The sequence below is a fragment of the Nuphar pumila genome, chromosome 4 (genome assembly GCF_984573655.1).
Source record: "Nuphar pumila chromosome 4, dmNupPumi1.hap1.1, whole genome shotgun sequence".
Classification (NCBI taxonomy): Eukaryota; Viridiplantae; Streptophyta; class Magnoliopsida; order Nymphaeales; family Nymphaeaceae; genus Nuphar; species Nuphar pumila.
The window spans coordinates 27,975,457-27,989,858 of record NC_143252.1 but is presented as its reverse complement, the minus strand read 5'-3'; the positions used below and the strand labels follow the sequence as shown (position 1 = coordinate 27,989,858).

Genomic DNA, 14,402 nt, shown 5'->3' with positions numbered 1-14,402 from the left:
TATTGCAGCTATGCAGGCCTGTGAGTTTTCACCAACGTCAAGCATGAAAAACCATATAACACATGGTCTGATTGCTGCACACGATGATATATTGATGTTTCAATAGGGAAAATATGCAAGCCTTGTGCCTGATAAAAAAATTCATGAATCCAGAAATCACGGTAAACTGGTGCAATATGAACAACGTGTTCTGGGTTCGATCGAAAAGGAAATCTCCAATGCTAAGTCTGCTCTAATCAAGACTGGATTTCCTGTGCATGCAAAACTGCAGATCGCAGAAGCATGATCTGCAGGTTGCGCAAATCAGCGCGATTTGTAGATGACATTTTCTTTCTAAAAATACCGTTCAATCAAGAATTGTGTGCACTTAGAAATCTATGTCGATCTGTTAACGTTTCACAAGGCAAACTTACCCGCGTGAATGCGAAATCATGTAGATCTGTATGCTGGTCTACAAATATGCATATAGACTGAATTTTCTAAGAAAACAAAAATATTATTAGAACAAGAAAAGAAATCTAAAAGAAAGTATCCTACGATGCAACATACTCTTACTCGAATATACAAAAATGAAGGTGTAACATCAAACTATTTAAAATGGAACCGTAATGCTGAAAATAAACTAAACTATATGTAATCAATCTAAACTAAATAAAGAAAAGAGGGAGAAGAAACAAACTTTGCAATCTGTTTCCGACAGAGGGATTGAGATGTAAAACGGCCTTTCCGCTTGTCATGCTACGCCTCCTTGACGAAAGAAAAAGATCCACTGGCGAAGAAGAGGTTAGAAGAAAGAGGAGAAAGAGGAAGAAGGTAGAGAGAGGGAAAAGAGGAATATATATATATATATATATATATATATATATATATATATATATATATATATATATATATATATAGAGAGAGAGAGAGAGAGAGAGAGAGAGAGAGAGGCATGAGCTTCAAGATGGGAAAAGATGCCCTCTCTTCCTCTAAAGCCACTATTTATAATTCTTAATTAGGTTTTTAAAAAGCTTTTCAAAACGAGTCTATAAATTTTTTAATATTTCAAAAAACTTCATTTTTTTGAAAGTATTTTTCAAAAACTTAAATAATTTCACAAAGACTCAAAGAGGACTCAATTTGCTCAACTTATAATTTGATGAAAATCAATGAAACCCTTAGCAAACAAGCATTTATTGCACATAATCATGCATGTAAACATGTAAAATTATGCATGATCAGTTATAAAGCACTTCTTGTTATGAAAGGTTATACACAGGTTGAAGGTCTTGACTATCACGAGACATTTGCTCCCGTTACTAAGCTCATCATTGTTCGATGCATCTTGGTTGTAGCCACTGTCAAACATTGGGGCCTCCATCAATTTGATATCAACAATGCATTTTTACATGGTGATCTTGACGAAGAAATCTATATGACCCTTCCTCCTAGTTTTCCCTGATAGGGAGATCAATGAGTTTGTCAGCTCAACAAATTCATCTATGGACTTAAACAGTTATCTCGAAATTGGTTTGCCAAATTTTTAAATTTTCTTAAAGGGATTGGTTTTACTCAGTCTAGGATGAATTATTCATTGTTTTCTTGCTTCACAAAGCGTGTATGCATATTTGTTCTCGTATATGTTGACGATATCATTATTGTTGGAGATGACATTTCAACAATCAACCAACTAAAGATACTTTTAAATAATGCTTTTCGCATCAAGGATCTAGGAGTACTCAAATATTTCTTGGGAATCGAAGTCGCAAGATCAAGTAAAATAATTTTCTTATCACAACACAAATATGAAGTAGACATCATTCGAGATCACGGGTACTTGGGGGCAAAGCCGTCAGATTTTCCCATGGAACAATACAAAAAACTTAATTCAGATGAAGGAGAGCCATTGAATGCTCCAACTTATTATCGAAGACCAGTGGATTGATTGATTGATATACCTTATTTAATAGAGCTGCACCATCTCCATGTCATTGTCGTCTTTGGGGCAGCTGCGGGAGGAGGAAGAAGAGGGCGAGGAGGGGGAAGACTAGCACCTGTTGTGGTGGCAGTGGTCGAGCACGCTCTCGAACACACCGACTTCCTCGATGACACCACCGACATCACCATCTTCTCCTGTCCGTCAGGGAAGACTCGCGGCAAACTCTGCCAGGAAAGGCACACAAAGATCTCCAGCGCCTTTTACCCCATCCCCAGCGACCGGCAACCCCCCACTGCCTGCAAGAGAGAGAGAGAGAGAGAGAGAGAGAGAGAGAGAGAGAGAGCCGAAAAGCGATCAACGTTACTTAAAAGTGAAACTCAACAAAGCGTTGAGACCCACAAGCACAAACATAAACACAACAGCATAACATGAGAACACCAATAACCCAAAACAGAACACTCATTGAGGACCACAAACATCTATATGAGGATCGGTTTGTGGCAGAGGTAGGTCTTTGAGATATATGCGTAAGATAGCATACACATCAGCCAAGACCCTATGGGTCAACCGGTTAAGGTTGAACGGGACATCCCGAAAAGTAGCATAGAGAGAGAGAGAGAGAGAGAGAGAGAGAGAGAGGGTCCAGCACCTTCGTGGAAGCATTTTTTTTTTTAACTTTGTTCTCCGTTCCTGTTCTTTTTGTAACGAGAGAACGAAAATAACATGCATATATGGATGCGGTGGACGGCATTCTTGGCTCAAGAGGTGTCACATTGACTGCAGCACTATTTTACTATTTGTTGTGAAAAACTCCATAAATGCTGCCTTGCTTAATGGGGATAGTGCTTCCCATTGACTTCGACTTTGCAGCAAAGAATGATAACTTGGGTATCGAACTTGCGACGTTCTTCAACTTGAACGCCTTTAGACGACTCATCTGGCAAGGTTTGTGAAGCCCTTGTCAGCCTGTTACAAAATACGTTATTATGTAGTTGCATTGCTTGCTTTTTCTTGTGAAGAAGACGATTGACTACCAAATATTCAAACAAGTTTTGTTTCCATTAGGTTTAGGGTTGGATCAGGTTTTGTCTTGTTCAAAGCTAAGCTAATCAAGACCTTGAACAACTAATGAAAGTGATGTATCAACAAACATCGGACCCAGCCCAAGATTTGGATCTAGGCATCTGCTTTGGTCGAAGCAGACGTGGTAAAGTGAGTCTAACTTGGTCTGGGTCCTTCAGTTTTTGTTGCTTTCCTACAAGAAAAAGAACCATGGTTAGGTTTGATCTGTACCCCCAACTTTACAGGCTTGCTCTTGATAGGTTAGGCCCTTCAAATGGGAACTATCATCATGGGTTGCCTTGGTATTGGGCTGGTTAGCTGTAGGGGTGTCCATGGGTCGGGTTTGACCCAGACCCAACTCGTACCAAACCCTATCAGGTTAGGGTTTGGTGATAAATAAGAAGGTCTGATTAGAATCTAAGTCGGACCCAAAGGGTCTGATTAATATATGGAGCTGGGTATGGTTTGTGAAATTTCATATCAGTCCCGAGGCCGACCAGAGTTCCGACTAAGATCCACAATTTTCAAGGTAGAAAAGATAAACTAAGATCCACAATTTAACAAATATGGTTGGGGTTTGATTCATGTAATCCTTATAGGACCCGGGTATGGTTTCTCTTATGATGAGTCTAATTGGACCCATGTCGGGACCCAATACCAGCATCTCAAACTAGGTTTGGATCTGGTTCTACTTGAGTCCAAAACAAACCCGACCCGTTGACACCCCTAATTAGCTGGCTTGATTCAAAGACATTCAAGAAAAGCCAGATATCATCGCCACAAAACATTCATGTTGTAAAAGGCTGTTTGTTTAATTCTTGGAACATGTCAAGTCTAAAACTGAGTCTATCATATAAAAATTAAAAATTGAGCTGCAAAGTCTTTTCAGATTGGTTCAGGCCAAGTCAAACATTTATTGAGCCAACCTCTTGAATGGGACATCATGAGCTGAAAACTTATTTTGGTGGGCAAGGAAAAGAAGACCTTGGGTATGGGTAAATAAATTCTGTGAAAATGCTCCTCTGGTAAAAAAATAAATAAAAAATAAAAAAAATCAGATTTAGTAATTCACTTTAGTAGTGTCCGATTCATCTTCATCTTGGACAAACGATTCGGGGGCCGATACCGATACTGACAACATTGAGGTCAAGGTCCAAGCTTGCATTCTCATGCCCAGGAACCCAAAAAAATACAACATTCATTCTCAGGGTGGGCCAGCCCTCTTTTGGCATCCCAAAAAACTCAAATCCACCTCAAATTTCAGACTTTCATGCATCGTGACAAAAGTTTTTATCCATAAAATCAAGTTTTTCAAAAACTTGCTAGAAATTGAATTTTTTTCATAATTCTCTCATATTTTGGCAAAATCTCGGCAATAAAAAAATAAATTAAAAAATATAACAATTATTTTTTATAAGAAAATATTAATAAAAAATATTTAAAAATAAAAATACACGGACGTTTTTCATGATAAATAGCTGTTTAAAACATAAATATCATGTTTAAATTGTGGTATTTATATTTTTTTTATAAATCTCGTGATATTTTGAAAATCTCATAAGAAATTGCCATTTTAAACTTTCAGGCAATTTCTCACGATATTATTGAGAGATTTTAATAAATCTCGCGATATTTGTCATTATGCTTTCATGGTAAAAGAGTAACATATAGACTAATTTTAAAATAAGTACTTAATGTTTTACCTATTTACAAATAAAAGACTAACATATTATATCTTACAAAAGCCCACTCGGCTTAGGAAAGACAATTTCAAATACATACTTCCGGTTGTATATCACAAGACAGGGTCCCGTGTCTAGGGGACACAAGATGACACATGGACAGACCACGTGACATGTTAGGACTCTTTTACATATTAAATACCAACAAATATTTTTGGATCAATTAAGTAATAAAAAAACTTGTGTCCTTGAATCTTTTGAAAAAATCTGTGCATTTTTTGTCTCGTACTTGAATCGAGTCTCGGTTCTTGTTCGTGTCCTTGTGATATAGTTTTTTTGGTTGGTAGGTAACAAATGTTTAGTCTAAAACAACTGACTACTATATGATTATATACTATAAAATGGCAAAACACATGATATCATTCAACATTATTGGATAAAGGATGCGATGTAAGTCGATGCAACTTTAAGAGAGTTCTGACCCAGGCTCACAGGATTCATTTGGACTCAAACATGAGGTTTGTTCGAGACTTTTGTATTTAATTTGGATATCGGATCTATACTGTTTTTTTAATATTTACAGAGTTCTCATGCTTCGGCTTGTACAAGGGGGTGGCGCCCATGGGATTTGAACCTAGACTACCTGCCCAGCGGCCTAAGTACCATCCCACTACTCCAAGCCCCTTTGAGGCTATTGGATATATACTTAAAATTACATTTCTTTTTAGTTTTTTTTTTATATAAATAGGAGTTTGTGAGAACCTTAAATAGAGGTTGGTTTAAACTACTATATATATATTATATTCAATTTTAATATAACTTTAATATAATCACATATTAACCTACAATAAGTCATATATGGCAGTGTAGATCTTTGTGTACAAATTATAATTTTGGATCAAAGGCTTTGGTGAAGAACACTAGAAGTTCAAGCCTCATTTATCTTTATTACTCTAATTTTTAAAGATGGGGAAATAGAACTTGTTATGCTTAAGCAAGGGAAACAAAACTCTCTCTCTCTCTCTCGTTATTTTAAGCTTTGAAATAATGGCTTTGTGTAAGTGAGCCAGCCCAAGCTAGCCCAATAGGTATATAGCTCTAAAACTAATGAATTTCTTTTAAACAAGCCAGCTTGAATACAACTCAACCACTTGAACTAGGGATGACAGTGGACAGGAGCAGGGGCGGGGACAAGGTCTCCACCCCTGCTCCGTCTCAAAATCCTGCCCTCCATTCCTTGATTTTAACCTCCATCCTCGTTTCATGTCCTTCATCTTCGGTCCAAACGGGGCAAGGCAAGCTGGGGCCCCGTTTCTCCTCGATCTATTGCCATCCCTAAAGAAGGATTGGGGACGAGACGGGAATGAGGCGGGGCACGAAAAAGAGTAAGTCCATCCATGCCTCCATCCCCACACAGGTTTTGATTTTAACCTCCGTTCCCGCCTCCGTCCCCGTTTCATGTCCTCCATCCCTGGTTCAAACGGGGTGGAGCCCCATTTCCCCGGTCCACTGCAATCCCTATATTGAACATGTTAAGCTTGGCTTTTTCAGCTAGTTTAACAGCTCTAAGAAAAAGTGATATCATAAGCAATGCTGTCCAAGGTTGTTAAATGCGATGAGGCGAAGCGAGGCATTGAGCCTGCGCTTCGCCTCTGAGGCGTACGCCTCTCACAACTGGTATGAAAGTGAAGCGGTGGGAGGGGAGGCAGGGAGCGGCGGTGGAGCAGCTGGCCGGCACGTGGCGGTGGATCCACTGGCACTTGGGGTTAGCACAGCCGACGAATCGGGCGGAGGAGGAAGACTTGGGGATGAAGGAGGGGGTTCTAGAGGTTGATGAGGGGTAATTTGCGCATCACAGCACGCCTCAGTACCTTGAGCGTGCGCCTCGCCTCTGAGGCGTACGCCTCTCACAACACTGATGCTGTCAATATAGGTATCGGCCCTGAATCTTTGGGCCAATGATTCAGCTGTATCGGCCAATGCCGATACTCAAGTGAATCGTCTGTCAGAAAATAATAATTTTTTTTCATTTATTCAAAAAATAGCCGATTCAAGGTGAAGTCGTATCAATTTTCACCCGATACCATGAGTATCGGCCGATACACACCGATGATGATAACATCATAATAGAATTTGGGGGAAGGTGAAAAAAAGTCTAATGAAATGAAAAGTAAATATACCTTTTTTAGTTAACCACTGAGGTGCCTACAAATTGACAGCTAAGGTTGGGGTGTCATTGGGTGGGGTCTGACCGGGACCCAACTCATACCAAATCCTGTAGGGTCAGGGTTTGGTAATAAAAAAAAGGTCCGATTAAAAACCGAGTCAAACTCAAAGGATCTGGGTATGATTTTTGAAATTTCATACCAGACCCAGGTCCCTGCACGAGTTTCAATTAAGGCTCGTAATTTTTTAATATAAAAAAGATAAATTTTTTTTTATTTTATTGGGTGTAGACTGGATTTGGTTCGTGTAATCCTTATAGGACCTTGAGTATGGTTTTTTTTTATAGCGGATCTGATAGGACCGGCCTCTGAATCAGGTACAAGCACCTCAAAAACAGATCCAAATTTCAACTCACCTGAGCCCAAACCAGATCCAACCCGTTGGCACCCCTAAATGACAGCCCAACCTCACGGCGGTTATATGTAAATAAACAATAAGTTTGGACTCATTCGTGAATACCAAAAATCTGGGCCTGTATCTGAAATTTGGAGAAAACTAACTTGGACGACAGCCACTTGTTGAGAAAGCAAGCTGAGGGTCGGGGGAGGTGGGCCCCACCAAGCCTCCAACAAAGCTAAGCCATTTAAAAGACGACGCGGAGAGAGAGAGAGAGAAGCGCGGATGGAAAAAAGAAAAACACGGAGACGGAAAGGAATAAGCCTAAACTCTTTGAGAATTTGGAAAACAAGTTTTCTGACTGACACGTCGCCACACTTAAAGATTCCTGTTTTCTCCAAAAACTTCTTCGTTGCTTACTCACAAATCCCTGAACAACTCAATTCCGTACGACTGGTGGCAAACTGTGAAACAGGGCTTGACTTTACGGTTCATATCTGGTTACTATCGATACAAAAGAGAAAATATCGAGAGAGAGAGAGAGAGAGAGAAATGGTCAGAATCAGATCGTGAGAGCTTATAAAGCACCGATCTGTCTCTGTGTCTCTCTCTCTCTCTCCCTTTCTTGTTTTCACGATCGTCAAACGGTCTCCCACACACACGAGAGAGAGAGAGAGAGAGAGAGAGGTGGGGAGACTCGCATGCCTCGTTCTTCCTGTAAGTCGGAATCTTCACCGCCCCACCACCACCACCACCACCACCAGCTTTAGAGGGTGACGACCCCTCTCTCTCTCCGTGGCTCACTCCTTACCTTCTTCTCTTACTCTCCTTTTCGTTCCTATTTTTGGACGTTGACGTCTCTCTTTCTTTTTGGTTGGAAAGGCACGACGCACCCTCCTAGTCTTCTTCTTCTTCTTCTTCTACTTATAGTTCAATGGCAGCGGCCCCTTCTAGGGCTCGGGCCGACTACGACTACCTCATAAAGCTCCTCTTGATCGGCGACAGTGGTGAGCTTTTCGTTGCTCCTTTTCACGCGCACTTATTCTACTAGGAATTTGCTCCTTTTTTTGGGGAGTTCTGATTTTGTGCATATGTTGATCGGCTGAATTGGTTGAGTGGGTTCGTTTTGTGTCATGAGTTTCTGGATGCGATGCTTTTGGCTTATGATTTTGTTTGTTTGGCCGGGCCGCTGATGACTATGAAGTTTTGTTCTTTCTGCGTATGTGAGATTTGTTTGATTGATTGATCTTTTGCTGGAATTGTTGGCGTTTGCCAATTCGTGACTAGAATGTGATGTTTTGTGTGGAAGCTTGCTGTATGATCGTCAATTGACTTGCGAAATCGAGGAGCTTGTGGTTTAGGGCATCTTTTCGATTAGCCAGTGCGGGGAGATCAGTTCTCCCGGGTTTTGGTGGATCGTTCGAACTGGAGGTGGTGACTTTGGTTTGGGGATGTTTGTGGATCTGGGCACATGATGAGTCTGGTGGTGTTTTCCCTTGTAATTTGAAGAGTAGGGTCCGTTTCTTGGCCGAATAGGGGGCATTTGGATGAGGTAGTTCCTTTTGTGTTTACTTGCCTTGTGATGAAGGATTATTCACTTTTGCTACTATGGAAAGCTTCATTGGTGGCACCGAAAAGATGTTGTAATTCTTGTTCTAGCAATTTGCTGCTAGATTTTTTACTGTTTCGTGCTCTAATTCCCATTTGATTGTTAGTTTTAGTTTTCAGTTTAAATGCTAAGTGTTCTTTAGCTTATTAATTTAGGAGATTAATCATTTTCTTCACTCTGCCTGATTGTGTAGTGTGTGCATCATGTTGCTTTCTTTTTCCCTTTTGCGTACTATCTTTAACCATATTCGTGCAAATTTTTATCTGGAACAGCTGCACACCTCACCAGCACTTCCACCTGCCCACCCCTTCCATTTTAACTCTGCTTTTAACGTTTATTTGACTTATCTTATTTGCTTAGTAATTTGAATTTTGTAAAGCCACAAAAAGTTAGGTGTTCGATTGTTCCTTTTAAACTAGACACTTAAGAATACTTTTTTCTGGAGAAAATCTTAAGGATTGTACATGGACTTCGTCAATTAACAAGGCGGTATACATCTTTTCATGTTGAAACCTGGCCTAATGTAGATGTGATTTTGTAGGTGTAAAGAAAACAATTTAGATGGATCTTCAGTGAGATCCAAATACATCACGAACTGTCTAGCTTAAAGAGTATGTGCACGTGCATCACACAGAGCCACACACATTAGAAACCAAAAGCAGAAAGAGAAACAAAAAGGCAGCAACGGGGTAGACATGTCATGATCCTTTTGTTTTATGCTAAATGCATTTGCTGATGTCATTACTTGTGAAGTAGGCGAGAAATAACTTCATGTAGGTTAGTTTGGAAGCTTATGTAAGCATTGGACAAGTATTGACAAGGTTCCAATGATGAAGTTGTGTTTTATGCTTCTTGGCCACAATATAAGGTTATAAACCAGATGTAGAGCTTTTAATCAGTGTACCAATATGAAATGACATTTTACTGAAAGGGTCAAGAGTCATATTCATGTTTTTTGAATAGTCAGTTTTGTTTGTTATACTCCTCTGATGTCTCTGGCTCATTTTTTGTGGCAACAAGCATATTGTTTGGTGTGCAGTGTTGTATGCACTACTGGCACAATTAAACTTCATAAGTTAGTTGGTTGAAGGATTTGCATTGCTGGCACTGCATAAATGGGAAGGTCTTGATGATGAAAATGAGCACATAGGATTTTTTTAGGTCATTTCTGACACCATTCAAACAATATAACGCATATGTATTTGATCACGTTTCCTTTTCCACCTCCCTTTTTATACCTTTATAATCATCAATGTTGTTTTGGAGCTTGTCTTCATATATGTAGGGCCAGTGGCTTGTGTTTGTTTTGTTGCCTTGGTTCTTTTCTCTATCACGTTGGGTTTGTTTTGAAAAATGTGCATGTGAAGAAAGAGGCTTTGGATAATAGAGTATTTCATTGAACATTTGAGGAGGTCACTGTTCACTTTTTGGAGCCAATAGTTGTACCCTAAGTTGATATAGCAAATTTATGTGGATCTGGGTTTTGATGGTGCTGCTCGGTAGTTGCATCTTCATTTTACTATTTATTTGTATATGTTAATGTAGCATTGATACAGCTGCTTTTCTCTTCCATTTCCGTGGTGTTCTATTTGTTGCTTAAGAGGTTCTTCATGTTTCTTTTTTCTGTTTGATGCAAATATTTCTTGTTGTTTATGACACACTCTGAACTGGCTTCATTTGGTTGCTTAAGTTCATGAGTACGACTGCTGTGATCTTTTCCAGATTCTATATGGTTTTGTGCTGCTCATGTGCTTTGACTTCTGTCTATATTCCTGTGTTGGATGTCAGCTGCATTTGATGTCGTTGATGATTTGTTGTGCTCAGCTGCTTGTCTTGATTATGGGCTATGGTCTAGTATTCTAATTCCATCTCCTCATTAATGGAAGAGGTACCCACTCTCTTCCATAGGAAATCTTAAATTTTATAAGATGTAAATCAGTTGGCAAGAAAAGATGAATTCAATCAAAAGTGATTCTAGCTGCTCAAAAGGCATTCTTGTTTCCCTTCTTAACCTTGGAAATAGAGTGTGTTCAATTTTCACTGATTTTATTGAAAGAGAAGAATGGTATAAAAGATGAAAAGAGAAATCAAGGCAGGTAACAAGAGGTTAATCACATGAGTGAAAAGATCCCAAAGCTTACAAAGCCATGGGAAGATAAATGGTTGTCTAAGCTTTGATTTTGGCAGAAATCCTTGTTTTTACTATGTGCTGTATCTAATAATCTATGTAGCTGAGCCAAGCCAGAGCCTGGGTTAGTTGAATCTTGGCTTGAAAGTAATTCTCATTGGGGAGCTTCAGCCAAGCCCTTGTTGACCCGAGGCCAAGTGTCTTGCAAGAGGCTTGGCTTGTTGTCTGCTTTTAGCTGAAGGACAAGGTCAGACCTTTCTGCAGATAAAGGTATCTGATTGAGGAAATGCCTTGAATCAAATCAAATCGAATCGTTTGTGAATCAAAAACTTTTAACCAACCTATTGACACATGTTTAATATTTAAAAATATTAAATACTGTTTTTAACCCCTTAAAAAATTGGATTGAAATGACAGGTGAATCGGCTAAGGACCGATTCGATCTGAATCAGCTGATGCTGACAACATTGGCTAAAACATGACAGTTGTAATTTGTAAACATCGTACTTACTTCCCTTGCTATTGATAACTGTTGAAATTATTTTCCCTGATTGAACATGTATTGGTATCTTTACTAAGTTACTATAATTGTGGGTGTGCATTGAAAAGTGGATTGTGCAGTCCTTTTGTTATCTTACAGTAATCAATCCTACTCGTTACGTGTATTCATGGGCTAGTTGCCTGATTGCATGAGAGTGAAAGGTATATATGGTATTTATACATTTCCTGGCATGTGATTCTTTGTCATCTGTATGTTTTAATCAGACTGCAGACCTTGCTCTTAGTGGCATCATGTGTGATTAAAGTAAGGACTACAGGTTGTGCACCTTCTTTTTTGTCCAACTATTGTTCATAAAAGTTTATGGTAGTTGTCCCCGGCAAGTGCCTTCTATGGTTTGACATGAATATGAAAAGATATGCTTTTCTTTGTGCATTCTTTATGTGCTATTCTTAACTCTCCTCTCCAGGATTTTGATTAATAATGTTGATTCCTGTCTGACAAATTTCCACCATCTATCTTTGTCATAGGTGGAAAAGTCTTTGTGGAATTGACCATGGACTTCAGTTTATACGTTGCTGTATCGCTTTTGCTTATCTTTCTTGATGTGCAGGTGTCGGAAAGAGTTGCTTGCTTTTACGTTTCTCCGATGATTCCTTCACCACAAGTTTCATTACCACAATTGGGTGCGACACCAATCATCTTAGCAGCTTTTGAAAATGTTGTCACCATCAATAGTTCTTTCTTGACAAGATTTGCATTCCTTTCAGGATAGATTTCAAAATCAGGACTGTCGAGCTTGATGGCAAGCGAATCAAACTGCAGATTTGGGATACTGCTGGGCAGGAGCGGTTTCGGACAATCACAACAGGTATATGACCTGAAACACAAGAAATCTTATTTTTTAAGTCAAAATCCTTCTATAATAACTGTTTTTGATGACTACAACAGGTTTATGACCTGAAACACATGAAATCTTATTTTTTAATTAAAATCCTGCTGTAATAAAATTTTCTTTTCTTTTGCAGCTTATTACAGGGGAGCGATGGGTATTTTACTGGTGTATGATGTTACAGACGAGTCTTCTTTTAACAGTACTATGCTTGCCTTCGTCATCTTGTTATTCAGATTTTAAATGTATAACCTATTATTTGTTCTTAATTTAATGTGTGATATGTCTAGATATAAGGAACTGGATCCGAAACATTGAGCAGCATGCATCTGACAATGTCAACAAGATACTGGTAGGCAACAAAGCTGATATGGATGAGAGCAGGAGGGTAAGTTTCACCTATCCTTTTTTTGGTGGCATGCTCCAACTGCCACCATCAACTTATACAAATGACTCGTCTCTGACTAAGTACTATAGCATCATGAAGAACAAACACCATCACCAAAGCTGACACAAAAAAGGTTACGAGTGGATTAAAATCTTAATCTTTTTGCATCAATATTGGATCTTGTCATGTAAGAGCGAACCTGCTTAGTTTATAGTGCCTTCCAAAGCTTTTCCTACAGTTACTGAAGACTTGTAGGCTTGTAGCTAAAGTCTGCCTCAGCTGAGATATTGTTGCCACAGTGATGCATCTTTATCCCTCCAAATAAGAAATTCATCTCCAGTTGACTTAGATTAAAAACATGATAAACATTAGCCTAGTGATTCCGATGATGCACACACACACACACAACCCACATGCACACCCATGTTATTTTTAATGTACATACCCTGACACAATGTTTATATGTTTTTTCTAGGCTGTGCCTACTTCACGAGGACAGGCTCTTGCTGACGAGTATGGCATCAAGTTCTTTGAAACTGTAAGTGATATCAAATGCCATTATATGTTATTTTTAAAATTGGGGTCAGTCTAGTCTTTTAGGCCTACTGCTTTTTTGGGAATGCTCATAAGAAGGAACGAACTCTGTTGGAGGTGATCCAAAGGAGTCACCAATGATTCCATACCAAAAGTGTTCAGTTACAGGCTATGCCTAGTCACCGTTGGACTTGGATGACATGAACCTGAGTTCCATGGCTTAAATTATAAAATGTTCAAATACTCTCCACATTTTGCAACTGACATAACTGTTGTGTTGCAGAGTGCAAAGACAAATCTAAATGTGGAGAATGTTTTCTTCACGATTGCGAAAGATATAAAGCAAAGGCTCACTGACACAGACTCTAAGGCTGAGGTACCAGATACATTCAATGCAAAAAGTAGTTGCTGTTTTTTCATATCTCTGTTGCCCTGTGGTTTATGCAAAAGGTTTTGGATTGTCTTTTGGGGTAGCTGTGATGAAGCCTAACTCTCTTTGTTACAGCCTCAAGCCATCAAGCTTAACAAGCCAGACGCAGCAGGTGGAGATGGCAAAGCTCCTGAGAAATCAGCTTGCTGCAGTTCCTGAGGTCAGGGTCAGGAGGTGACTGACTCCCTTGGAAGCTAATCGTTTATTTTATTTCTGCAGCTGATAATGGTATGATGTTGGTATGGGGGGTGCTTGTATTTTTCAACTTATCATTCTTTCCAACTATTACCGTTGAATTTAGTCTTTTGGTTAAGAGGAATGATATGTCACAGTTTTGGTTATGTAGCTGTTGCTAGTTTATCAGACATACTTTTTATCTATAGAGCAATCATTGGAGTCTATTGCTAATTATCAGACATCTATGTATAGAGGAATCACTAGAGTCTTTTCTGTGAATCTACCGTCTTACTCTCAGCTTTCTGAACTTTGAACAGCCGCTTATCTCTGCATTTTCTCTCTTTATCGGTTATAAGCGGTTGAAGAGGGATGATTGTTTGAACACTCGGTTATGGAGTTTGACAGGTGGACGAGAATTTCCATGGATGTCGTTTTGCCCAGGATTCCCGTGCTATAACATGTCTTAGCGATAGCATATGAACAACATTGAGAATGTGGACACCCCATGTGTAAATGGG

General features: G+C 39.3%; 1 protein-coding gene across 2 annotated transcripts; it reads left to right on the top strand.

The window, feature by feature from the left end:
* The first annotated feature begins 7,839 nt into the window (after positions 1 to 7,839).
* LOC149839742 (ras-related protein RABE1d) lies at positions 7,840 to 14,163 on the top strand. 2 transcript variants are annotated; one of them, XM_090002789.1, is made up of 9 exons: positions 7,887 to 8,000; positions 8,110 to 8,234; positions 12,077 to 12,149; positions 12,234 to 12,334; positions 12,492 to 12,557; positions 12,646 to 12,743; positions 13,219 to 13,281; positions 13,561 to 13,653; positions 13,783 to 14,163. In XM_090002789.1, exons 2-9 carry the CDS (start codon positions 8,162 to 8,164, stop codon positions 13,864 to 13,866), a joined length of 651 nt encoding a protein of 216 aa, XP_089858915.1. In that variant the 5' UTR covers positions 7,887 to 8,000; positions 8,110 to 8,161; the 3' UTR covers positions 13,867 to 14,163. The 2 variants fall into 2 exon arrangements, with proteins under 2 accessions (XP_089858914.1, XP_089858915.1); XM_090002788.1 differs by having other exon boundaries at positions 7,840 to 8,234.
* Positions 14,164 to 14,402: the final 239 nt, after the last annotated feature.